At 41.7% G+C, this 26426-nt stretch overlaps 3 protein-coding genes across 3 annotated transcripts; all 3 read left to right on the top strand.

Moving 5' to 3' along the window:
• The first annotated feature begins 316 nt into the window (after window positions 1-316).
• On the top strand, window positions 317-2261 carry LOC109615535 (chromodomain-helicase-DNA-binding protein 1-like). The gene is made up of 3 exons (XM_029118468.2): window positions 317-402; window positions 548-640; window positions 874-2261. The coding sequence occupies exon 3, from the start codon at window positions 1272-1274 to the stop codon at window positions 2136-2138; it is 867 nt and encodes a 288-aa protein (XP_028974301.2). The 5' UTR covers window positions 317-402; window positions 548-640; window positions 874-1271; the 3' UTR covers window positions 2139-2261.
• A 207-nt stretch (window positions 2262-2468) lies between these two features.
• On the top strand, window positions 2469-10549 carry LOC117594112. The gene is made up of 8 exons (XM_034291073.1): window positions 2469-3564; window positions 3758-4201; window positions 6868-7053; window positions 7148-7246; window positions 8111-8476; window positions 8661-9086; window positions 9313-9422; window positions 9539-10549. Exons 1-8 carry the CDS (start codon window positions 3472-3474, stop codon window positions 9582-9584), a joined length of 1770 nt encoding a protein of 589 aa, XP_034146964.1. The 5' UTR covers window positions 2469-3471; the 3' UTR covers window positions 9585-10549.
• A 10627-nt stretch (window positions 10550-21176) lies between these two features.
• On the top strand, window positions 21177-26206 carry LOC109615157. The gene is made up of 6 exons (XM_029118096.2): window positions 21177-21386; window positions 21481-21567; window positions 22295-22660; window positions 22845-23273; window positions 23506-23615; window positions 26023-26206. Exons 1-6 carry the CDS (start codon window positions 21207-21209, stop codon window positions 26204-26206), a joined length of 1356 nt encoding a protein of 451 aa, XP_028973929.1. The 5' UTR covers window positions 21177-21206.
• The last annotated feature ends 220 nt before the right edge of the window (window positions 26207-26426 follow it).

Genomic DNA, 26426 nt, shown 5'->3' with positions numbered 1-26426 from the left:
GGGACTTATCCAGCTGGTGTACAAGATGTTTCTGGACAGCGCTGAACTAGGCATGATACCAATGGCCCACCAGAGCCCCAGGAAGACCTCGACGACATCAACGGAGTGGCAAATTAATTCTTAGAAGTCTTGCAGATGTTCTGCCAAACTGCCATCCAACATCTGCTGATGGACCTAATGAGCCTTTCCTCCATCCCGGATAGTGTCCCCCCCCCTTCAACCAGGTTTACACAGATGCCTTGGGGTCCAAATCCAGAGAGGAAATATGGGACAACGACTCCAACTTGTCCAGTGATGTTGAGGAGAAACAGGCTCACATAAATTGGTTAGGTCTGAAGGAGTGTAAAGATCCCCTAGCCTGCCAGTCCTCTGACTCGTCTAATGTCAAAAAGCAGGCACAAAGTTAGTTACTATTTTGCCCCCGTTCTCTTTGTTTCTTTTTCCTTATTGTCAATAATGGTATTATTGACAATATCTTTTACAAATATTCCTGTAATGTTTCTTGTGACATGTCGTGTTTGAATTAACAATATGTTGATTTGACTAGGGGCCATCTGCGATGTCCTGCTGACCAAGATGAGGGACATCCTGAAAAGAACCTACAGGGACAATGACGAGTTGCTACTTATTCACCAGAAAGGTACATCTTTAACCTTTATACCCATTTCATAGTAATTACCTTGTGTGGAATTAAACGTGAAATTGACTGGGCTGTGTAACTGCAAAAAATTTAAAATGCTGTCAGTTCCACTTAAAAAAAAACTCTGTATTAAACGCGTATTAACCAGTGTGTGATCATTATAGTAAATTTACTAGATGCTTCATATGGCTACATCAGTGTGGCTTCAAACTAGTGTGACATTGTTTTCTTAGGAGATGATTTCCAGGATAAGAAAATGCTTCAGTGCAATCCAGACACAGACATTCCAGTGACGGGTCCCTGATGCCAACTGAGGATCTCCTGGAGGAGACTCCCTCCCTTCAGCAGAAAGAGATTTCTCTCTCTAACTGTCCCACTATAATGAGCCCCCAGACCCTGAAGGTCATCATCAAAGGCACCATATGTCAACTGTATGCCTCAGTGTCCCGCAGGCCCAGGCGGCTCACCGACTCATTTGGGCTAATGATGGGTCTCTTTGAGGAGATCAAGTTTGCCCTGAAGCGTGTTGGAATCGCTGTCCTCTTTGTGGAGGACAGTGTGGAGTTCAGTGAGGTGAATGCTATGGAGGCCATTGTGAAAGTTGCATCCAAAACAATGTCGTTGCGTTCACATGCCAACCGTGCTCAACTGCATGCTGCATGCCACGGTGACCCTGGATCCATATGTTCAATGGCAGACACCATCGCATGGGTCATCCAAAACTATGTCAAGCGTTATTGGATTCATTTTGAAGCCAGGAGAAGTGTTTGTAGTAGGTGGTCAAGCTCCTCAACGGAAAGAAATCCTGGAAGAGGCCCAAGAGACAACACCCACTGACAAAAAGAGAAGGAACTCTGCCGGCTCGGGGCCTGAGACGTCCCCCCACCATGAACAGAGATGGAACTCTTCCGGCTCGGGGTCTGAGACGTCCCCCCACCATGAACAGAGATGGAACTCTGCCGACTCGGGGTCTGAGACGTCCCCCCACCATGAACAGAGAAAGAACTCTGCCGGCTCGGGGCCTGAGACGTCCCCCCACCATGAACAGAGAAGGAACTCTGCCGGCTCGGGGCCTGAGACGTCCCCCCACCATGAACAGAGATGGAACTCTGCCGGCTCGGGGCCTGAGACGTCCCCCCACCATGAACAGAGATGGAACTCTGCCGGCTCGGGGCCTGAGACGTCCCCCCACCATGAACAGAGATGGAACTCTGCCGGCTCGGGGTCTGAGACGTCCCCCCACCATGAACAGAGATGGAACTCTGCCGGCTCGGGGCCTGAGACGTCCCCCCACCATGAACAGAGATGGAACTCTGCCGGCTCGGCTCAGTGTAACAGAAGGTCCCTCTCCACAGACCATTTGAACAGCACCTCCACACAGGAAAAGAAACTACCAATAACTGGTGTTCTCTGTCTGTTCATGAGAGATGTAAGGACGAGGCTGTGGAACAAGAACATAGCAAGTCAGGAAAGGGGGAATGAAAAAAGAGTAAGGTGACTCCCCTTTTATCCTACTGGTAAGTCTTTTTTATTGTCAGTCACTGTATATCTGTCTTTACTCCTGGGGGTTAAATGGGTTAAATGTTCAAACTATGTGTTGAACTTTTATTCTAATTATTCCTTGTGCAAAAACATTTTAAATATAAGCCTGTTTTGGGTCAGTGTACTTCTGGCATGCCTTGTGACAGCAGTGAATTTGTTAATCGCCAAAAGAGTTCTCCATTCATCATGAAAACAGCTACTTTTTAATGTTCCCTTCATCACTCTAAGACCACTGAGAGACAATCCTAGCTAAATAAATGTATTTAGAAAAAGCTAAAAAAAAAACTAGATTTTTCTTAGAATATAATATTTGGAAATAGTTACATGTTATGTAATATTTACCTTGAAATGGTTTGATATTGACATACAACACATTTGTTGTACATTGTATTACAGTGCCAGTATTGACTTTGTTGGGTAGGGGCAGGGACAATAAACAGACATTTCACTTCTCAAAAATGTGACTGGGCTTTGATGGAGCCCTCAACAGGATGAGAGGCACTAAACAGACCAGAGTAGTTAATAGAAATCTAATCTCACTTCCTTTACTCTGGCTGAATGAGCACCACTTTTGTCCTCCGTAGCAATTGCCAAGTGGTAATTTACAGTCATGTTGTGTATTTCTGGCCATGTTTTGATAATATAACAGGATTTCATGCCCTCTTCTCTGTCACAAGCTACGTCCCGTAACTGTCGAACCCAAGAAACAACGGCCTCTCCTGAAGAGGATCACAGCTGGACTGGCAAAGCTATTTTGCTTCCCGTGCAAGAAATGAAGCAAATAGTATTACTTACAAGATAATATGCCTCTGATAGGGATTGATTTTGTTAGTGTCCAAAATGGTATCTCTCTGTATCTCACTTATGTTGCACATTAATTCCCATTTGGATGAATGCTGGGAACTGGTACAATCTCACCAGACTGTTCACAACTTTGAGGTCATGCTTATAGGCCACCTGGTTGATCTACACAATATCCTCAGACAGGTTTTCAACATGTTACAAGGTGAAGGAAATGCAGACAATGGGGTTTAGAAGACGGATGCCATAATAGCAGCAGGCACAAGTCTAATTCAACCTAAATTTGTCAAGTCCGTCATTATTCATTGTGGTAACAGGGCAACAGTATGATTCAAGTCATTTTCAGCTGTGATTTATATGATATGTGACTACAAGATGAAGATGTATGGGGGTTGACAACAACACAGGCATCAACATTTCTTCCTGAACATTGTCTAAAATGCACAATTGAATCAAGAAGCCTGGAGATGTTTTGAGTTTCACGGGAGATGTTCTGTCGGGTCAATCGGAGCCATAGATTGCCTGCTTTGGATCAACTGGCTGAGGACAAATTCCATAGGTTGGGCAGTGTCCAGTGCTATGTAAGTTACTAATTCTTGTGTTCAGTGGTGTTCAGTGATACAAAGCTTTTTTTTCTACAAATAAACATGGTGTTTGATGAAGTAATTGAATTACACTGAGTGATGAGAAAAGACAGGCCAATCTATAAATCAACCAATTAGACAGCTCTGTATAGTTCATGGGTCTAATTTGTTTGTGTTCTCCTTCCTTCAGAGCACTACATGCTGGCATGAGGACAGCCCCTTGTCTGACAGTGAAGATGAGTGGCAGCATTCTGATTGGTTGGGTGAAACCACTTCTGTTCAGACCTGGTCTTCTTATGACGTATCCACTGCCTCTCCCAGTTCTGGAGCTCCCCACCTGACTCCCATCCCTAATGGTCAAATGACAGATGACACAAGGTCTTTGGCCCCTCTGAGCCCCGACTGGCCACTGTTCATGACCTGGGATCCCCGTTCTCCATTGGCTGGCAGATCACTGATGTCTACCAAAGAAATCAGTGATCTTGTGGTCCCATTTTCTGGAGAGGATAACAAATCCCTGGCTTCTGCCAACCCTGTGGAGGACTCCTGTCTGAAGCCCAGCAGTGACACATTTCTGAACAATCTGGCCAGGAATCAGAGTCAGGCCCATGGACGGGACATGGCAACCACACAGGTGAGTCAATTTAGAAGACGGGGAAATAAGTTGCTGCTGCCTTCATAAAAATGGTGCTAGCCTAGCTGTCATGCAGTGGCTGAAAAATACATCGCAATCACAATAATAAAGGAAGAATGGTTAAGGCCAGATTATCTTACATAAGCACGTTGGAAGCTAGTTGCTTTTTAGTCCCTTACTTCTAGCTTATTGTGGTTGCAACATTGTGAGGTTTATTTTTCCCTGTTTAGACAGCTCAAATCCTGATACGATGGACAGAAATAATAAATCATGACAGACAGAACAATCGTGCTCATTCCAGCTGTTTGTAGACAAGTTGGGAAAGCATTTTTGGAACTACACCAATACAAACGTAAGGAACATTTGGCAGGTTATTTGTAGTTACTTGTTGTTTGACTGCTGTTATGACCAGTAATGATCGATTTACCATAGAATTGCCTGAAGAACCATTGTGTTATTAAAGTACAACTTAGCCGATGTAAAGAAGTGATATGAATATCAAACAGTCTTGTTAAACTCCTAAGACCTGAGCTTTGATAAGGTATGCATTTTTAATTTCTCTTAGCTATTTGGGATTAGCAAGTATAATATCTTGTCAGATCTGAAAGGAACCCAAACGCAGACTGGATGAGTGCGGTGAAACTCAATTTAATATGAGGGTAGTCGTGGGCAAGCAGAGGTTCGGTACACGGGCTGGCGGCAGAGGTACAGGCAGGGAGTAAGCAGAGTAGTCGTGGGCAAGCAGAGGTTCGGTACACGGGCTGGCGGCAGAGGTACAGACAGGGAGTAAGCAGAGTAGTCTTGGACAGGCAGGAGGTTGGCACACGGGCTGGCGGCGGAGGTACAGACAGGGAGTAGGCTGAGTAGTCTTGGACAGGCAGGAGGTCGATACACGGGCTGGTAAAGGTAGTCAGGAGATTCCTACAACACAGGGAAACAGAATTAGTAGGATCGACACGCAAGTATCGCGGGGATTTGGTTGTGAGCCGTGACACATACGGATGTGGATCAACGATCCGGCAGGGACGGTTCGTCAGGGCTCCTCAGATATACAGCCAGTGATGAGTCAAGCGGGAACAGGTGTGTGATTGGGGATAGGGAACAGCTGGTACCGGCTCTATTCAAAAGAGTGACGCCACGCCCCTTAATGCGTTGCCCTGACAACCTGGAGCAGCCCAAGACAGAGCACCTCAGGGAAGGGAGGACATGACATATCTAAGCATTGTCTTCAAACAGGGAATACTTTATGAAAGAAATGTATGTCCTGGTATGATGACATTGGGTTTATTTTACTGAAACATTGTGTCTCAGGAGGTTAAATAGTCAGACAAGCCCCAAAATAATTTTCCAATGAGATTTTTTGGAAGCTCCAGGAAAACATGTATACTGATAATTTAGATTTTCATGTTTTACTCAATAAAATGCTTTAGGGCAACAATGGATTTAGCCATTTTAAACAAAAGTAGTGTAAAATGTTTCCACCACTACGGATTTAAGCAGCCCACTATTGGATTCCTTTTTTTAAATACTTGGAATATCCGGGATACTTGGAGCAGAGACATTCCTTAAACTGGTATGAAAAAGATGTCAGAGAGGAGTTAATGTAACTATTGTGTAACGGTGCCAGGTTGGTCAGCAAAACAAGGACGTAGGAAAGAAAACAAGAAACAGGATGATCCGTTCTAACATAAATCAGTCTTTAACTGGTGCAGCGAAATGGTCTCGAACACGTACAAACACAATAATCCTCAACGACAAACTGAATTGGAACAACATAAATAAGAGGTGCAATCTGGGAAATGGAAGTCTGGTGTGTGTGAGTGTGTGCATGTGTCCTCAGGGGAATGGGAGTCAGGTGTGTGTGAGTGTGTGCATGTGTCCTCAGGGGAATGGGAGTCAGGTGTGTGTGAGTGTGTGCATGTGTCCTCAGGGGAATGGGAGTCAGGTGTGTGTGAGTGTGTGAATGTGTCCTCAGGGGAATGGGAGTCAGGTGTGTGTGTGTGTGTGTGTGTGCATGTGTCCTCAGGGGAATGGGAGTCTGGTGTGTGTGAGTGTGTGCATGTGTCCTCAGGGGAATGGGAGTCAGGTGTGTGTGTGTGTGTGCATGTGTTCTCAGGGGAATGGGAGTCAGGTGTGTGTGAGTCTGTGCATGTGTCCTCAGGGGAATGGGAGTCAGGTGTGTGTGAGTGTGTGCATGTGTCCTCAGGGGGGGAGTCTGGTGTGTGAGTGTGTCTAGTCAGTATTGTGAGAAAAAATTTATATCCCTGGAGTTATTCAACTGCATGCCCAGGCCCATTTTGGTCATAGTGGCAAGTCTGGAGTAAAGTGTTGTAATTGGGATACACCATTTTTATTATATGTTAAAATGTTTAATGAACTAAATGCATAGATATGTATCTGTGTATGTTTTGGAACTGAAACTGACTAGAAGGGTCACAATGAAGTTCTGTTTCTATGGTTACCCAGAATACATATTACCAACCAGCAGCCAATTAGGTGCCACAGGTCAGTAGGCTGATGTCATAATGAAGTTCTAGAAATGACCAATACAAGTCCAAGGTGACAGAAGTAGTTTTGCATTGGATTGAGATAGATGTTTTTAACTGTATTTAAATTTGAATTGTTAAATTTGATTTGATTTGTACTAGTTGATTTAAACTATACAGCGTGTGATGAAGAACACTGGATACTGGGATTTGGCCAACACCAGCCATACCCATCGCATAGTGCTGGTTGCCCCCATTCAGAATCCAGCTGATCAGGTAGAAGAGTGTCCAGAAGAAGGCAGGTCCCTATACAGCCTCTCCCTGACAGAATCAGAAGTTGGTCAATCAAACTCCTGTAACCTTCTGGTGAGTAGATTTCCCATCCTCTGTCTTTGTGTAGACCTCCAAGAACATTCAATCTGAATGGATTGCTGAACAAATGTCTCTCTCTTGTTAACAGTCTCTTGGTGAAGATGGATCTTTCAGTGGGGACTCTAATGATGACCTTTTTGATAACCTCTCTGCTGAAGATGTAATCATACTTCCTGATGAACCAATGGTAAGTCTCTAGGCCTTAAGGTTTGCTGTGTCTGTTTGCATTGTGATAAAAAGGCTTTCCCACAAGGACAAGTGATAAGACAGGACACACCATTTGACTTACAAGATAATATGCCTCTGATAGGGATTGATTTTGTTAGTTTCCAAAATGGTATCTCTCTGTATCTCTCTTATGTTGCACATCAATTCCCATTTGGATGAATGCTGGGAACTGGTACAATCAAATCAATCAATCAATCAAAATTGATTTATAAAGCGCTTTTTACAACAGCAGTTGTCACAAAGTGCTTTACAGAGACACCCGGCCTTAAACCCCAAGGAGCAAACAACAGTAGCGTTGAAATTCAGTGGCTAGGATCTCACTAGACTGTTCACAACTTTGAGGTCATGCTTATAGGCCACCTAGTTGATCTACGCAATATCCTCAGACAGGTTTTCAACATGTTACAAGGTGAATGAAATGCAGACAATGGGGTTTAGAAGACGGATGCCATCATGGCAGCAGGCACAAGTCTAATTCAACCTATATTTGTCAAGTCCGTCATTATTCATTGTGGTAACAGGGCAACAGTATGATTCAAGTCATTTTCAGCTGTGATTTATATGATATGTGACTACAAGATGAAGATGTATGGGGGTTGACAACAACACAGGCATCAACATTTCTTCCTGAACATTGTCTAAAATGCACAATTGAATCAATTTTAGAAATGTAACATGTTCGCCTGAGAAGTGTCTGCCTGAGATAACAGTGACATTCTCCTTCAAAATATCATAGGAGGTGCTACACTAATTACTCAAACAGGCTTTATGAAACCTTTACATGTCCTCACATTTCAATGTCCTCAATGGTTCTTCCACACAGAGGCAGAGGTCCACAGTGTACCCTGACATCCCCACACCTCCCACTGAGTGGGACTTAAGCTACCTGGACCAGGATGAGCAGAGCCTCCAAGACTTCAGCAAGGAGGGCGGTTGTCTGCAGAAGACCACCAAATACCAGACAGGTGGATTTCTGCAAGCCTTGAAGGAGAAGTGTTTGTTCTCTGGGAGAAAGCAAGCCATTGATTTGGAGGAGAGGCCTCAGACAACGATTGGTAATGTGAGAAGCCTGGAGGCCCACCAGTTTCATGGGGAGATGTTCTGTCAGGTCAAGCGGAGCCATAGATTTCCTGCTTTGGATAAACTGGCTGAGGACAAATTCCATAGGTTGGGCAGTGTCCAGTGCTATGTAAGTTACTCATTCTTGTGGTCAGTGGTGTTCAGTGATTCAAAGCTTTTTTTCTACAAATAAACATGCTGTTTGATGAAGTAATTCAATTATACTGAGTGATGAGAAAAGACAGGCCAATCTAAAAATCAACCAATTCTGTACAGTTCATGGGTCTAATTTGTTTGTGTTCTCCTTCCTTCAGAGCACTACATGCTGGCATGAGGACAGCCCCTTGTCTGACAGTGAAGATGAGTGGCAGCATTCTGATTGGTTGGGTGAAACCACTTCTGTTCAGACTTGGTCTTCTTATGACGTATCCACTGCCTCTCCCAGTTCTGGAGCTCCCCACCTGACTCCCATCCCTAATGGTCAAATGACAGATGACACAAGGTCTTTGGCCCCTCCGAGCCCCGACTGGCCACTGTTCATGACCTGGGATCCCCGTTCTCCATTGGCTGGCAGATCCTTGATTTCTTTGGTAGACATCAGTGATCTTGTGGTCCCATTTTCTGGAGAGGATAACAAATCCCTGTTCTCTGGCAACCCTTTGGGGGACTCCTGTCTGAAGCCTACCATTGACACATTTCTGAACAATCAGGCCCATGGACGGGACATGGAAACCACACAGGTGAGTAAAATTAGAAGAAATAAGTGGACCAATAGAAAATAAGAATAAAGAGAAATGAACCAATAGTGTTCGAACAAGAAGTTTCCCAATAGTGTTGAAAGAGAAAGTAGTCAACCAATAGTGTAAGAAAAGTAGCCACCACTTGGTCTCTATATCACTAGGTGACCTGTTTTAGAGAGGGGTAGTCTTTTAAATGTTGCATTTTACACTTTGTGACTTAATTCAGGACGAGAAAGGCAACAAGGAAGTGAAACAAAGCATTTCCAGCCAGCAGGAGAGTGAGGGCAGTGAGGTTGTGGTTGCTCAGAAGAAAGGCAAAAAGAGTCTGAGGAAGAGGTGAGAAATTAATGATGGAGGGAAATATCTAGTAACATACATGTTGTTGTTCAAAATCTAAGATTCTATGACACCCTTGCAATGATTCATGTCAGTCTTTTTTACTCTCACTACAGGTTTCTTCAGTGGCTGCAGCGTAAACTTAGACGCAAGTTTGCTTGATGACCACAGAAAGCCGGAACTTCCAGAAAACCTCCCTACCAACCTTAGCCTGACTGACTCCTCTAGACTGTTATCAACATACCTACAAACACAAACCAATACTCACACAACTAATAACTACACATTTACTTACCTCCCCAACCTCCAACTAACCTTCGGTCTACCTATCCACCCACACATTAGAACATACAATCACCCACCAGGTCTAATTAGATTTAATCAAATTGTGATTGTGCAGTTGACATTCCAAGCAGCCTAGCAAAGTTCTATATGAAGCAAAACTAACAGTCTTTCTTAGATATTTAAGAATATCATGCTGTAGTAAAACTACAGCATAACATGGCACCCATATATATGACTACAATCCATAACATTGCATAACACTGAGTTGAACCTAAAATGACATTGTATACAGGCCGGCTCTTTGCATAAGCAATATAAACGGTCACTTAGGGCTCCTGACTGCTAGGGGGCCTCTGACTGATAGGGGAGAGGGGTCCCCAAATTATGGAATGGATTTTGGAAGGGGACAAATACAAAAACTGAATAGGATTAACATGAACAGTCACATCTGCCCTATCTGAAATAAACACTTTAACCTACCAACATGAACATGCCAATTATATTGGGGTGACAAATTATCCTTCCTTTAACATTGTGGGACTTTGTGGGGGGGACGTGTCCCCTCAAACCCCCTGGGAATTTAACCCCTGGGTGGGGAACATGCCAAGTCTTTTATGCCCCCTGAAGTAAAAGTGACTCTACCATGTTCTCTTTACCACTGATTTACTCTATGCAGCTGTAGAACTGTCTGATATCTGTCTGATATACAAAATCTTTGGAGCCTGTTTAGAGGAAAGAGGCTTTGAAGCGTCCTCTTCAGGCCTGATAAAGTGTCTCCAACTTTAGTTTGTTTGTCATTTGGACCCCCATCTTTTGAGAAAAGGACATTATGAAATGATAAATGAGTGAAAAGAGATCAATAAAAGAATGTATTGAATTAATGATTTTATTTCCATATTGATTTCATTTTGACTCCTCTGGTCCTCCATAAAAAATGAGATTGTGCCTAAGGGTCACGTTTGACACTGAATAAAGGAAGCCTCTTTTAAAGATGATGCACAACAAAGCCCGCAAACAGTATATTGAGGGAACCATGAATGCCAACATGTACTGTGACATACTGAAGCAGAGCATGATCCCCTCCATTTGGAGACTGGGCCGCAGGGCAGTATTCCAACATGATAACAACCCCAAACACACCTCCTATACGACCACTGCCTTGCTAAAGAAGCTGAGGGTAAAGGTGATGGACTGGCCAAGCATGTCTCCAGACCTAAATCCTATTGAGCATCTGTGGGGCAACCTGGTTTTCCAGTGGCAACCTGTGAAGCTCTGGTGACTCCATGCCCAAGAGGGTTAAGGCAGTGCTGGAAAATAATGGTGGGCACACTAAATATTGACACTTTGGGCCCAATTTGGACATTTTCACTTAGGGGTGTACTCACTTTTGTTGCCAGCGGTTTAGACATTAATGGCTGTGTGTTGTGTTATTTAGAGGGGACAGCAAATTTACACTGTTATACAAGCTGTACACTCACTACTTTAAAGTGTAGCAAAGTGTCATTTCTTCAGTGTTGTCACATGAAAGGATATAATCCAATATTTACAAGAATGTGAGGGGTGTACTCACATTTGTGAGAAACTGTATGTATGTGTGTGTATACATACATACATGCATAAAGGGGTTTTCCTGGCTTTAAAATTAGGCAAAGGTGGTACCCCAATCTACCAGACACACCACTGTGAAATAGTTTGTGTAATGTGGCTACACACATGAATTTTTTTTTATTAAATCTGTCTTGTTGTCCATGTCCACTTGAGCAGCTAATGCACGCTACAATGTCCTATAATATCAACCAAAATATGCAAGCAATACATGTATTATTAACATTACCTAGAACTATTAACATGTTATTTAAAGGTCCCATGACATGCTACTTTTTGTAGGCTTTAATATAGGCCATAGTGGTCCCTAGTACTGTATCTGAAATCTTTTTTCAAAAATTCAGCCTTGCTGCAGAATTATAGCCACTACAATACAGTCACAGAATGAGCTTCCTTCAAACGGCCCGTATTGGTGTCTGTGACTTTAAATTTTAATGAGGATGAAAAAGGCGGGGCAAGGTGGTGGGTGGGCGTGGCCTTTACTATCGTGCGGCAAAGGTAACGTGCATGTTTACCGGTATGTCTGGATCATATTGCAATGGCACAAAGACACATTGAAGCATTTCAGTTTGACCCAGAATCCGATCCAGATGGAGAAGCAACGGATGAAGAAGTTGCAACTCAGCGCCTCCAGAAGGATGTTTCCGAATGGTTAGTTAAAAATATTATGTCTATGTGATACTTTGTTAGGATGTCTGATTATCATGTAAGTTAAAGCTAAAGCTAATCTGCTTTTGCCTTTTCATGTTTCTCTGATTTGTGATGATTTTAAAGCTGTGTTAGCATCTATATCAGTAAATATTCTAGTTTAGAGAAGAGGGTTTTTTTAAATGTAAATATTCTCCCTTCATATCATGAAGTCACGTTACACAAGATATATAAAGCCTATATATTTATGTGCGCGCAGGAGTAAATAATTTTGTTGTGTAACATTATGTACATAGTCGTCGTGAAATGTTTGCCACAGACATGCAAAACATTGGGAAGCTGTGTCGGCGCTTTTCCGGAGAAAATGAAATCATTCCACTGGTTCTTCTGTGGCATGTACGAAGGAAGTAAAAAAAGGCTTCGTTGCTCATCTCTACATCCTATTACTGAGCAATTATTGTGTTTCCTTCTCTCAAAAGCCATGATGCCCCTCCTCGTTCCGTAGACAAATTGAAGTCGCGCTCACACAAGTGTGCCTCACACCTGGCTCTATTTAAATTCTTTCTCTGGGCGGGCAAAGCAGAAAAAGGGGAGTTACCATGGGAGTTAACAATTTCTCCTTGCGACATCACAAAGAGACGGGTCCAGATCTGCCTGTTTGATTCCCCTTTTTTGTCAAGTCAGAGAAAGATAGAAAATGCTCAATTTACACCGAATGGAATTTTTAGAAAATTTGGGACCATATATAGGCTAGGTGAACTCATATTAATGTTAAAAAACCTCACAAAATGAAAATTTCATGTCAAGGGACCTTTAAAAATGAATATGAAATCACTCATCAGCTTTGCGATTAATCGTAGTCAATATTATTGATGTCTATTTTTGTTATGCTCTGTTCTTGTCACTATAGACTTGCATAAAAAACTAAACAGAGCTGTATTTATTGCAGCCTTGTCAAGTAATTTTTTCCCCATCCTTGCCTTAACGCCACAACTTCTATCAGCTGTACGTGGTTCTATTGCTTTTGCTGATCCAGCATCTTCATGTTCATATATTTATATGCTTAGTTACTTAAATATGTTAATTGTATAATTTTTTACACTTTATATTGCATATATAGCCTAATGTTTTCAGTGACAGTACATAACCTTACCTGTCTTTTCACCAGTCATCTTTGTTTGTCTCACAATCTCTCTTCAAAAACAAATCTGTAATTTGAGGCTACTAAAGTCACCTGAAGTCTAAAAAAAATTTGTTATTGGGATTTAATGTAGTTTGAGGTGTTTGTCTGGGTGTAAAAGAAAACTAGGATCCACTTTTTTTTCTGACATAACTCATCTCCGCGATGTCTGGACCCATGTGGTGCTCTATACCATAAACTGTATTATGCCACAGACTCCAGAAAAAATTGACCTGCCCAAGCACATTTAAAACTAGCCCAATTGAATAGGAAACACACCCCACCTGGCAATACTCGCTCATTAACGACAGAGTAAATAAATCTGTAAACGATCAAATCGAGGATCTAAATTCAATACTGCGAAATACATTATACATAGTTGCACCACTAAAAACAAAAGAAATACGCAACAAGAAACTTGCTCCCTGGTACACAGACAATACTAGAGCACTTAAGCAAGCCTCCAGAAAATTGGAGCGAAAATGGCGCTCCACCAAGTTGGAAGTATTTAGACTAGCCTGGATAGACAGTACACTACAATACCGAAAATCACTCACGTCTGCTCAATCAGCATATTTCTCCAACCTGATTGAGGTGAACAAAAACAATCAAAAATTTCTCTTTGATTCAGTTGCAAAGTTAACAAAAAAGCAAAGCTTAGCAAGTGAAGTGGGTCTTCATTTTAGTTGTTATGAATACATGAACTACTTTGATGAAAAGATCGTCACCATTAGAAAACAAATAACTGACTCCTCCTTAAATAGTTATGGTTCTCAAAATCTCAGTTTTCCAAAAAATTTCCTGAACCTCCCTGACCAGGTTACAATGGGGACACTTGAATTTTTTTATACCGTATCGCTTGACACATTTACAAAATTTGTAATGAGTTCTAAACCCACAAACTCTTAGCTAGACCCGATTCCAACAAAATTACTTAAGGAGCTATTTCCTGTGCTAGGTCAGCCAATGCTTAACACAATAAATTGCTCCCTTTCCTCCGGATGTGTACCAAACTCAATAAAAATAGCGGAAATTAAGCCTCTTCTAAAAAAATCTCATCTGGATCACGACATATTAAACAATTATAGGCCAATATCGAACCTCCCGTTCCTATCAAAAATCTTAGAAAAATGTGTTTCCCAACAACTGAATGCCTTCTTAAAGACAAATAACATTTATGAAATACTCCAGTCCGGTTTCAGATCCCATCATAGTACTGAGACTGCACTCGTGAAGGTAACAAATGACCTTCTAATGGCTTCAGACAAAGGTTCCGCATCCGTCCTGTTGCTTCGTGATCTTAGTGCTGCTTTGGACACAATTGATCACTCCCTTCTGTTGGAGAGACTGGAAACCCATATTGGGCTACGTGGACATAGCCTGGTTTAAATCGTATTTATCTGAAAGATATCAGTTTGTTACTGTGGATGGCATATCCTCTGACAAGTCAAAGGTATGCTTTGGTGTTCCTCAAGGCTCGGTTCTGGGCCCATTATTGCTCTCACTATATATGCTCCCTCTGGGCGATGTAATCTGAAATCACAATATTAACTTTCACTGTTATGCTGATGACACACAGTTATATATTTCAATGAAGCATGGAGAAGCCCCTAAATTAGCTACTTTGGAAGCATGCATTTCAGATATTAGGACGTGGATGACAGAATGTCTCGCTCTTAAACTCAAATAAAACCGAAACGCTCGTTTTAGGACCCAAAAAACAAAGAGCGTTGTTAGCAGATCTCACTTGGAACCTCAACGGCTGCATGGTCGTATCCCAACCTATCTGACCTATCCTTTGAAGAACATATAAAATATGCTTATTTTCATCTTCGAAACATTGCAAAAATCTGAAACTTTATATCAAAAACTGATGCAGAAAAATGTATCCATGCTTTCGTTACTTCTAGACTAGATTACTGCAATGCTCTTCTCTCTGGTTAACCAGACAAGTTAATGAATAAACTTTGAATTAGTGCTGCACACAGCTGCTAGAATCCTAACTAGAACAAAAAAAAATTGAACACATTACTCCTGTCCTGGCGTCCTTACACTGGCTGCCTGTTAGGGTTAGGGCAGATTTTAAGGTTTTACTCTTAACCTATAAATCAATACATGGACTTGCTCCTACTTACCTTGCTGAAATGATCCAGTCATACATACCTACACGTAACCTTAGATCGCAAGATGCAGGCCTTTTAATTGTACCTAGAATTTCTAAACAAACAGCTGGCGGCAGGGCCTTTTCTCATAGAGCTCCACTCCTGTGGAATGATCTGCCAATTAAGGTTAGAAATGCGAACTTTCAAGTGTCTACTAAAATCTCATCTCTACAGCACGGTTTATAATTAGGTGTAGCCTGGCCCGGGGGGCGTGAAGGTGACCAGTAGGCTTGATACTGTCCAGCCTTGCTGTCTTGCCAGGTGGGCTCTCGTCGCCACTGGGATGTCCTCCCTCCAATGCTTTTCGGGGGAAGAGTCACTGACTTGTTGTTGACTCTCTGTTGCGCACATGTGCAATTGGGCTGTACGCTGCTAGCAATACTCGGCCCTCATTCAGGGGGGTTGCGGTTGGTGGGTGTCCCTTTGGTTGATGCCTGGCAATGTGGGTGGATTGATTTCCTGCCTGTTGGGCCCTGTCCAGGGCCTCCCCCGGGTAGGGCCACAGTGTCACCGGACCCCCCCGTCTCAGTTCCAAGGTGTTACGCTGCTATATTATTGTGGTGGGGGACATTTTTTTAGTCTCCTCCAGTTTTAAATTTTAGGAGGAGATGAGGTTCTGGTCCACACCTGCGGATTACTTGGTTTGGGGGGCCTGTTGCTGTCCCTGTCCTTGTCCACCTGGTCATACTTCTGACCTAGTCTAAAATCAAATAGACTCTGGATTTAGCCCAGAGAAATGTATTTATTATTCCAATTGGACTCTTAATATCTCACCCGGCACAGCCAGAAGAAGACTGGTCACCCCTCTGAGCCTGGGTCCTCTCTAGGTTTCTTCCTAAAATTCGACCTTCTTAATGGGTTTAAGGCCGGGTGTCTCTGTAAAGCACTTTGTGACAACTGCTGTTGTAAAAAGGGCTTTATAAATACATTTGATTGATTGATTGACTCAATTTGGAAAAAGTTTCCCCCTACCTTCATTTTAGCTGCAGTGTTTCGCTGGTGTTTTAGATATGAGCGCAAAACCAGTGTCTCTGGTCTTTCTCCCATGGAATAGCTTTAATTTCTCCAAACAAGTATGACTGATTTGTTTGTTTTTGTTAATTTGAGCCTATAATCGAACACACAATTGCTGATGCTTCAGATACTCAACTAGTGAAAAGAAGGCCAGTTTTATTGCTTCTTTAACCAACACAACTGTTTTCAGCTGTGCTAACATAACTGCAAAAGTATACATTTTTTATCAAACTAGCATTTTAAAATTATGAACTTGGATTAGCAAACACAACGTGCCATTGGAAAACAGGAGTGGTTGCTGATAATATTCCATAATTTTCCATTACAAGTCAGCCATTTCCAGCGACTGTTTACAACATTAACAATGTTAACAAAAAAGGCTTGAAATGTTTCACATTATGTGTAATGACTGAATTATGGAATAAAATGAAATTTTTTGTGATGCACCTTTAACCTCCCAAGACCTGAGCTTTGATAATGTATGCATTTTTTATTTCCCTTAGCAATTTGGGAGTAGTAGGACCTTATAAGCATAATATCTAAGATGGCGGATACAACTGTCCTCTAATAAGGACAATAGGTTCAGAATGAAGTACATGGTGCAAGAAGCCTGAAACAGTGTCCTCATGTTTTGACACGGGTCTCAGGAGGTTAAGTAATGTTTCTGCACAAGGTGAGGTTGCGTGTGAACCATAATGTTTTGGGTGAACTCAATTATTCTTACCAGCAGGTGTCACTAGCGTACACCGCATTACATGAGACACAGATTAATCTGCAATACAATTGGCTGGAAAGCCTCAGCACTTCACAAATCCATCACCATAAAACACAATAACAATAAGGAACAAAATCAGGGGGAACTGAATGATATATATATTCCTTTAAATAATGCATTACTTAACCATGAAATTAAATGTTTAATACTATGCAATTTTAATGTACACTATCATGTAAAGACACTTTAAGAAAAGGCATGACATTAGTTCCTCTTTGTATGAAGGCTGCTGGTTTGTGAGGTAGAAAATAATAGATATGAAAAGGTCAGGTGAATTTAATCACTTCTTTGTTCACACCTGCAGGACTGAAGAGTGGGAATGAAAATTCTTCGCCTTCCAGACTGGTTACTGTTTCTCTGGGACTGCTGTGTGTTCACCTACTGGCCACAGTCATAAGCTTGTCTGTACATTGTGAGAATTCAACTGGCACAGGTTTTATTAAAGTAAGAGACGGACAGATAACAGCTCTCTCTTTCATGACACATGGAGACTACAGTCGACTTGCTCTTCTAACATCCAACCACACCACAGAGAAAGAAGCAATTCTCAGAAGTTGTGGAAACCTGAATAAAGAGAGAGACCAGTTGAAGAGACAGAAAGAGAAACTACAAACCAGTTATAATGGCATGATTAAAGACCAGAGAAAGAGATGAGTTGAAAAGTAATTGCATTTCCATTATTAGAGAGAGAGACCAGTTATTGAGTAATTGTATCACCTTGACTAGAGAGAGAGACCATGTACAGAGAAGCTGTATCAATAAGAAATACCAGTCACAATGGGGAATTTCTTAGCTGGAGTAAAATAATCCAGATATCTATACTATCATAATATCTGTGCATATCACCTACTTCAAAGGACTGTGATATGTTGAACATGTATTTATCTGTATTTGTGACCATATTAATCCAAATGTTTCTGAAGGATGCTGTTCTTATGGCTGGAGAAGATTCCAATGAAGCTGTTATTACCTTTTAATTGACAGTGTAACGTGGAAGGAAAGCAGAGCAGCCTGTGAAGAGAGGAGCTGATCATGGTGATCATTAAAACCAGTTGCCACCACTATGCTGCAACCGTCCCGGCGCCAGGACACCAAACGTTTATGCCACAAAATAATAAAGTTTGTTATACTTTTCCTCCTTTTATGTAATTGCTCTGCTGCTCTCTGAAAAAGAACCTGAAACTACATTCAGAAAATTAGTGACAGCAAGAAAAACAGCAGAAAGGGACAGTGGAACAGACATTTTGGTCAATAAATTACTGCGATATGGACATCCAGAGGATATCAGTGTGAAAAGCTGTGATGATCTGACTGCAGGTTATGAGACTTTACACCATGGTCACCAGGTTGGATCAAGTATATGTGTTTATGATTCTTACTGAGAGTTATCATGAATAACACGTTCATTAATCGTACAACATGGATGTTAAAAACAGTTATGTAAAAAGTGTTATGATGTTAGGTTTTTTCTTTAAATAATGCCTTACTTAACCATGAAACTATAAAAAATGAACTTTTAATACTATTAAATTTGAATGTACAGTATCAAGTAAAGAAGCCCTAAGAAAAGGCATGACATTAGTCCCTCTTTGTATGAGGGCTGCTGGTTTGTGAGGTAGAAAATAATAGATATCAAAAGGTCAGGTAAATTTAACCACTCCTTTGTTCACACCTGCAGGACTGAAGAGTGGGAATGAAAATTCTCAGCCTTCCAGACTGGTTACTGTTTCTCTGGGACCTCTGTGTGTTCTCCTACTGGCTACAGTCATAAGCCTGTCTGTACATTGTGAGTATTCAACTGGCACAGGTTTTATTAGAGTAAGAGACAGACAGATAACAGTTCTCTCTTTCATCACAGATGGAGACTACAGTTGACTTGTTCTTCTAACATCCAACCACACTAAAGAGAAAGAAGCAATTCTCAGAAGTTGTGGAAACCTGAATAAAGAGAGAGACCAGTTGAAGAGAGAGAAATAGAAGCTACAAACCAGTTATAATGGCATGATCAAAGAAAGAGACCAAATTACTATGACCAGAGAAAGAGATGAGTTGAAAAGTAATTACATTTCCATTATTAGAGAGAGAGAGACCAGTTACTGAGTAATTGTATCACCTTGACTAGAGAGAGAGACCATGTACAGAAAAGCTGCATCAATGAGGAATACCAGTCACATGTAAGAGAGAGGAGAAGTAGGAACAAAGTGGAGAAGGAGACGGACAGAAATAATAAATCATGACAGACAGAACAATCATGCTCATTCCAGCTGTTTGTAGAGAAATTGGGAGAGCATTTTTGGATCTACACCAATACAAACGTAAGGAACATTTGGCAGGTTATTTGTAGTTACTTGTTGTTGATACCATTATGTTTTTGGTTCTGACTACAGGTTCTGGAGACCTAGAAAACCAAACAACACCAATGGGAATGAGAAATGTGGAGTCTTCATTGGGTTTTATTATCTATCTTGAGCAAATATTCATTCATGGAATGACGAGCAATGCTCATTAATGACTTTATGGGTAATGCAAAGCCCTGTTAAAATGTCAAAACATAAAAAAATACCCCAATTAAGGGGTGGTTTTGCCTGAAGTACTGTATCAACTAGCAACAGAAATGACATATATAATGATTAATGAGCACTTTCAACCACAATATAGTTGTGATTAATAGTGACTGCAGTTATGACCAGTAATGATTGATTTACCATAGAATTGCCTGAAGAACCATTGTGTTATTAAAGTACAACTCAACCTGCTAGCCGATGTAATGAAGTGATATGAATATCAAACAGTCTTGTTAACCTCCTAAGACCTGAGCTTTGTTAATGTATGCATTTTAAATTTCTCTTAGCTATATGGGATTAGCAGGACTTGATATGTATAATATCTAAGCATTGTCTTCGAACTGGGAGTACTTTATGAAAGAAATGTATGTCCTGGTATGATGACATTGGGTTTATTTACTGAAACATTGTGTCTCAGGAGGTTAAATAATCAGACAAGCCCCAAAATAATTTTACAATGACATATTTTGGAAGCTCCAGGAAAACATGTATACTGATAATTTAGATTTTCATGTTGTATTCAATAAAATGCTTTAGGGCGACAATGGATGTAGCCATATTAAACAAAAGTAGTGTAAAATCTTTCCACCACTACGTATTTAAGCAGCCCACTATTGGAATCCTTCTTTAAAATACTTGGAATATCCGGGATATTTGGAGCAGAGACATTCCTTAAACTGGTATGAAAACGATGTCAAAGAGGAGTTAATGTAACTATTGTGTAATGGTGCCAGGTTGGTCAGCAAAACAAGGAGGTAGGAAAGAAATCAAGAAACAGGATGATCCGTTATAACATAAATCAGTCTTTAACTGGTGCAGCGAAATGGTTTTGAACACGTACAAACAATAATCCACAACGACAAACTGAATTGGAACAACATAAATAAGAGGTGCAATCTGGGAAATGGGAGTCTGGTGTGTGTGAGTGTGTGCATGTGTCCTCAGGGGAATGGGAGTCAGGTGTGTGTGAGTGTGTGCATGTGTCCTCCGGGGAATGGGAGTCAGGTGTGTGTGAGTGTGAATGTGTCCTCAGGGGAATGGGAGTCAGGTGTGTGTGTGTGTGTGCATGTGTTCTCAGGGGAATGGGAGTCTGGTGTGTGAGTGTGTCTAGTGAGTATTCTGAGAAAACATGTATATCCCTGAAGTTATTCAACTGCATGCCCAGGCCCATTTTGGTCATAGTGGCAAGTCTGGAGTAAAGATAATGTTGTCATTGGGATACACAATTTTTATTATATGTTAAAAGGTTTAATGAACTAAATGCATAGATATGTATCTGTGTATGTTTTGGAACTGAAACTGACTAGAAGGGTCACAATGAAGTTCTGTTTCTACGGTTTCCCAGAATACATATTACCAACCAGCAGCCAATGAGGTGCCACAGGTCAGTAGGCTGATGTCATAATGAAGTTCTAGAAATGACCATTCCAAGTCCAAGGTGACAGAAGTAGTTTTGTATTGGATTGAGATAGATGTTTTTAACTGTTTATAACTTTTAATTGTTTAATTTCAATTGATTTGTACTAGTTGATTTAAACTATACAGCGTGTTATGAAGAACACTGGATACTGGGATTTGGCCAACACCAGCCATACCCATCGCATAGTGCTGGTTGCCCCCATTCAGAATCCAGCTGATCAGGTAGAAGAGTGTCCAGAAGAAGGCAGGTCCCTCTACAGCCTCTCCCTGACAGAATCAGAAGTTGGTCAATCAAACTCCTGTAACCTTCTGGTGAGTAGATTTCCCGTCCTCTGTCTTTGTGTAGACCTCCAAGAACATTCAATCTGAATGGATTGCTGAACAAATGTCTCTCTCTTGTTAACAGTCTCTTGGTGATGATGGTTCTTTTGGCGGGGACCTTTTTGATAACCTCTCTGCTGAAGATGTAATCATACTTCCTGATGAACCAATGGTAAGTCTCTAGGCCTTAAGGTTTGCTGTGTCTGTTTGCATTGTGATAAAGAGTGTTTCCCACAAGGACAAGTGATAAGACAGAACACACCATTTGACTTACAAGATAATAAGCCTCTGATAGGGATTGATTTTGTTAGTGTCCAAAATGGTATCTCTCTGTATCTCACTTATGTTGCTCATTAATTCCCATTTGGATGAATGCTGGGAACTGGTACAATCTCACCAGACTGTTCACAACTTTGAGGTCATGCTTATAGGCCACCTGGTTGATCTACACAATATCCTCAGACAGGTTTTCAACATGTTACAAGGTGAATGAAATGCAGACAATGGGGTTTAGAAGACGGATGCCATCATGGCAGCAGGCACAAGTCTAATTCAACCTATATTTGTCAAGTCTGTCATTAATCATTGTGGTAACAGGGCAACAGTATGATTCAAGTCATTTTCAGATGTGATTTATATGATATGTGACTACAAGATGAAGATGTATGGGGGTTGACAACAACACAGGCATCAACATTTCTTCCTGAACATTGTCTAAAATGCACAATTGAATCAATTTTAGAAATGTAACATGTTCGCCTGAGAAGTGTCTGCCTGAGATAACAGTGACATTCTCCTTCAAAATATCATAGGAGGTGCTACACTAATTACTCAAACAGGCTTTATGAAACCTTTACATGTCCTCACATTTCAATGTCCTCAATGGTTCTTCCACACAGAGGCAGAGGTCCACAGTGTACCCTGACATCACCACACCTCCCACTGAGTGGGACAGTCGCTACCTGGACCAGGGTGAGCAGAGCCTCCAAGACTTCAGCAAGGAGGGCGGTTGTCTGCAGAAGACCACCAAATACCAGACAGGTGGATTTCTGCAAGCCTTGAAGGAGAAGTGTTTGTTCTCTGGGAGAAAGCAAGCCATTGAGTTGGAGGAGAGGCCTCAGACAACAATTGGTAATGTGAGAAGCCTGGAGGCCCACCAGTTTCATGGGGAGATGTTCTGTCAGGTCAAGCGGAGCCATAGATTTCCTGCTTTGGATAAACTGGCTGAGGACAAATTCCATAGGTTGGGCAGTGTCCAGTGCTATGTAAGTTACTCATTATTGTGGTCAGTGGTGTTCAGTGATTCAAAGCTTTTTTTCTACAAATAAACATGCTGTTTGATGAAGTAATTGAATTATACTGAGTGATGAGAAAAGACAGGCCAATCTAAAAATCAACCAATTCTGTACAGTTCATGGGTCTAATTTGTTTGTGTTCTCCTTCCTTCAGAGCACTACATGCTGGCATGAGGACAGCCCCTTGTCTGACAGTGAAGATGAGTGGCAGCATTCTGATTGGTTGGGTGAAACCACTTCTGTTCAGACCTGGTCTTCTTATGACGTATCCACTGCCTCTCCCAGTCCTGGAGCTCCCCACCTGACTCCCATCCCTAATGGTCATCAAATGACAGATGACACAAGGTCTTTGGCCCCTCCGAGCCCCGACTGGCCACTGTTCATGACCTGGGATCCCCGTTCTCCATTAGCTGGCAGATCACTGATGTCTTTGGAAGACATCAGTGATCTTGTGGTCCCATTTTCTGGAGAGGATAACAAATCCCTGTTCTCTGCCAACCCTTTTGGGGACTCCTATCTGAAGCCTACCATTGACACATTTCTGAACAATCAAGCCCATGGACGGGACATGGCAACCACACAGGTGAGTAAAATTAGAAGACGGGGAAATAAGTGGACCAATAGAAAATAAGAATAAAGAGTAATGAACCAATAGCGTTCGAACAAGAAGTTGGCCAATAGTGTTGAAAGAGAAATAAGTCGACCAATAGTGTAAGAAATGTAGCCACCACTTGGGCTCTATATGACCAGGTGACCTGTTTTAGAGAGGGGTAGTCTTTAAAATGTTGCATTTTACACTTTGTGACTTAATTCAGGAAGAGAAAGGCAACAAGGAAGTGAAACAAGGCATTTCCAGCCAGCAGGAGAGTGAGGGTAGTGAGATTCTGGTTGCTCAGAAGAAAGGCAAAAAGAGTCTGAGGAAGAGGTGAGAAATGAATGATGAAGGAGGGAAATATCTAGTAACATACATGTTGTTGTTCAAAATCTAAGATTCTATGACATCCTTGCAGTGATTCATGTCAGTCTTTTCTACTCTCACTACAGGTTTCTTCAGTGGCTGCAGCGTAAACTGAGACCCAAGTTTGTTTGATGACCACAGAAAGCCGGAACTTCCAGAAAACCTCCCTACCAACTTTAGCCTGACTGACTCCTCTAAACTGTTATCAACATACCAACAAACACAAACCAATACTCACACAACTAATAACTACACATTTACTTACCTCCCCAACCTCCAACTAACCTTCGTTCTACCTATCCACCCACCCATTAGAACATACAATCACCCACTGGGTCTAATTAGATTAAATTAAATTGTGATTGTGCAGTTGACATTCCAAGCATCATAGCATAGTTCTATAAGAAGCAAAACTAACAGTCTTTCTTAGATATTTAAGAATATCATGCTGTAGCAAAACTACAGCATTACATAGCTCCCATGTATATGACTACAATCCATAACACTGCATAACACTGAGTTGAACCTAAAATGACATTGTAGACAGGCCGGCTCTTTGAATAAGTAACATAAAAGGTCACTTAGGGCTCCATACTGCTAGGGGGCCTCTGACTGATAGGGGAGGGGGGTCCCCAAATTAAATGTTGCTTAGGGCCTAAAGGGCCAAAAGGCTAGAGCCACCACTCCTTGTAGAGAGTTATAAAGCTATCCAGCTGATATTTTCCTCAGACTCCTAACAGCTAAATGTTTGTGTGGCGAAAAACTGGGTAAAGTGTGACATGGATTCTAAGAGATGACTGATTTTAAATGTAACACAAGTGGAATGGATTTTGGAAGGGGACAAAATACAAAAACTGAAGAGGATTAACATGAACAGTCACATCTGACCTATTTGAAATATACACTTTAACCTACCAACATGAACATGCCAATTATATTGGGGGGGACAAATTATCCTTCCTTTAACATTGTGGGACTTTGTGGGGGGGACGTGTCCCCTGAAACCCCCCTGGAAATTTCACCCCTGGGTGGGGACCATGCCAGATCTTTTATGCTCCCTGAAGTAAAAGTGTCTCTACCATGTTCTTTTTACCACTGATCAACTCTATGCAGCTGTAGAAGTGTCTGATATCTGTCTGATATACAAAATCTTTGGAGCCTGTTTAGAGGAAAGAGGCTTTGAAGTGTCCTCTTCAGGCCTGATAAAGTGTCTCCAACTTTAGTTTGTTTGTCATTTGGACCCCCATCCTTTGACAAAAGGACATTATGAAATGTTAAATGAGTGAAAAGAGATCAATAAAAGAATGTATTGAATTAATTAATGATTTTATTTCCATATTGATTTCATTTTGACTCCTCTGGTTCTCCATAGAAAATGAGATTGATAATGCATTTAGTTCTCCAATCCTGTTGTTACATCTACTCCCCCTGCCATGCCCTCTACTTCTCATCCTGTATCTCCCAAAACCTGCCACCACTCCCCCAGTGCTCTATCCCTCTCTATGTTGATTGTGTGAGTGGAGACAGGTGTGTCTCCCAAAACCTGCCACCACTCCCCCAGTGCTCTTTCCCTCTCTATGGTGATTGTGTGAGTGGAGACAGGTGTGCTGGAGGCAGAGCAGATCCACCAGCTGCAACCTGTTCAATAATCAAGACCTCTACAAATACACAGCCCTGCCACTTCCATGCTGCCAGATTGTAGCCTCTGCCCAGTCAGTCTGCATTTCAAGACGTTTATATGACTAAATATTATCTCCTGTTGTGCCAGTATCCACAAGCCTGACGCTGTCTTGCTCTTGTGATGGCAATTCCATCGATCGACACTCTTAAAGGAGTAAGAACAGAGACAAAATTCTATTGGCACACTTTAACAGTTTTATTAATTATTTGCAAATAAGAGAGACGTGTCAAACGCTTACAAACATACTCGTCCGAGGAGTCTCTAACTTAATACATGAACAATCAATATTTATATTAGAGATAGGGGTGTGGTAAGTTGCTGTCTTTACTCAACAGAACACATTCCCTTTGTTCTATTACTACCTAGGCTTCACACAAGGGGCAAGCTGTCCTCCCCCACATGGGTAACCTCTTCAACTCTAGGAGAAGACTCACAGCATCTGGACAAACAACAGACACTGATGGGTTATACAGATTTTCTGATTTACGAGTAACCCTATAATCTACTGATACCGGTCAATAATGACCCTAAACACCAGATCCCCCTCTCCTACATTCCTTTTCTTATCCAAACATGGGGACTCAGAACTTTAACTAGTAACCCATTCATACATGTATAGGACCAAGAATTCATCAGTTCAAGAATTTCCACAACACTCTCCACTCCAGATCTGTCTCTGGTCCCTGTCTCCAGTCCCTCATCTCCACAGTCCTGCTTCCCTGCCCTGGACCTCCCCTTTACTGCTTCCTTGGATTCAGTTCCAGACTTGCTTGCCCAGCCCCTGCTCTCATGCTCCACCTTAGTCTCAGTTCCTGGTTCTCTGCTACCCACCCAAGCTTCCTCTGGCCTGCACCTCACCTCCTCCCCTGCCTTCTAATAAATCCCATAGTTCCCTTATCCCTGTCCCTGAGTCCGTATTTGGGTTTGCCTCCCCTTGTAAAAGTATGCAGGTGATTTTTTGGTGTATGTCAGTTACCCTGAGGAACTTTGGCTCTTTCACTGGATAGAAGTTGAATCTCCAGAAGAGTGAGAGTTTGCTAATTAATCAGGCACTTCAGCTATGACATACCTTCAATTAAAATTGAAGATGAAAATGG

This window comes from Esox lucius, chromosome 25 (assembly GCF_011004845.1).
Source record: "Esox lucius isolate fEsoLuc1 chromosome 25, fEsoLuc1.pri, whole genome shotgun sequence".
NCBI lineage: Eukaryota > Metazoa > Chordata > Actinopteri > Esociformes > Esocidae > Esox > Esox lucius.
The sequence above is the reverse complement of the archived record's forward strand: the minus strand, read 5'-3'. Positions and strand labels throughout refer to the sequence as shown.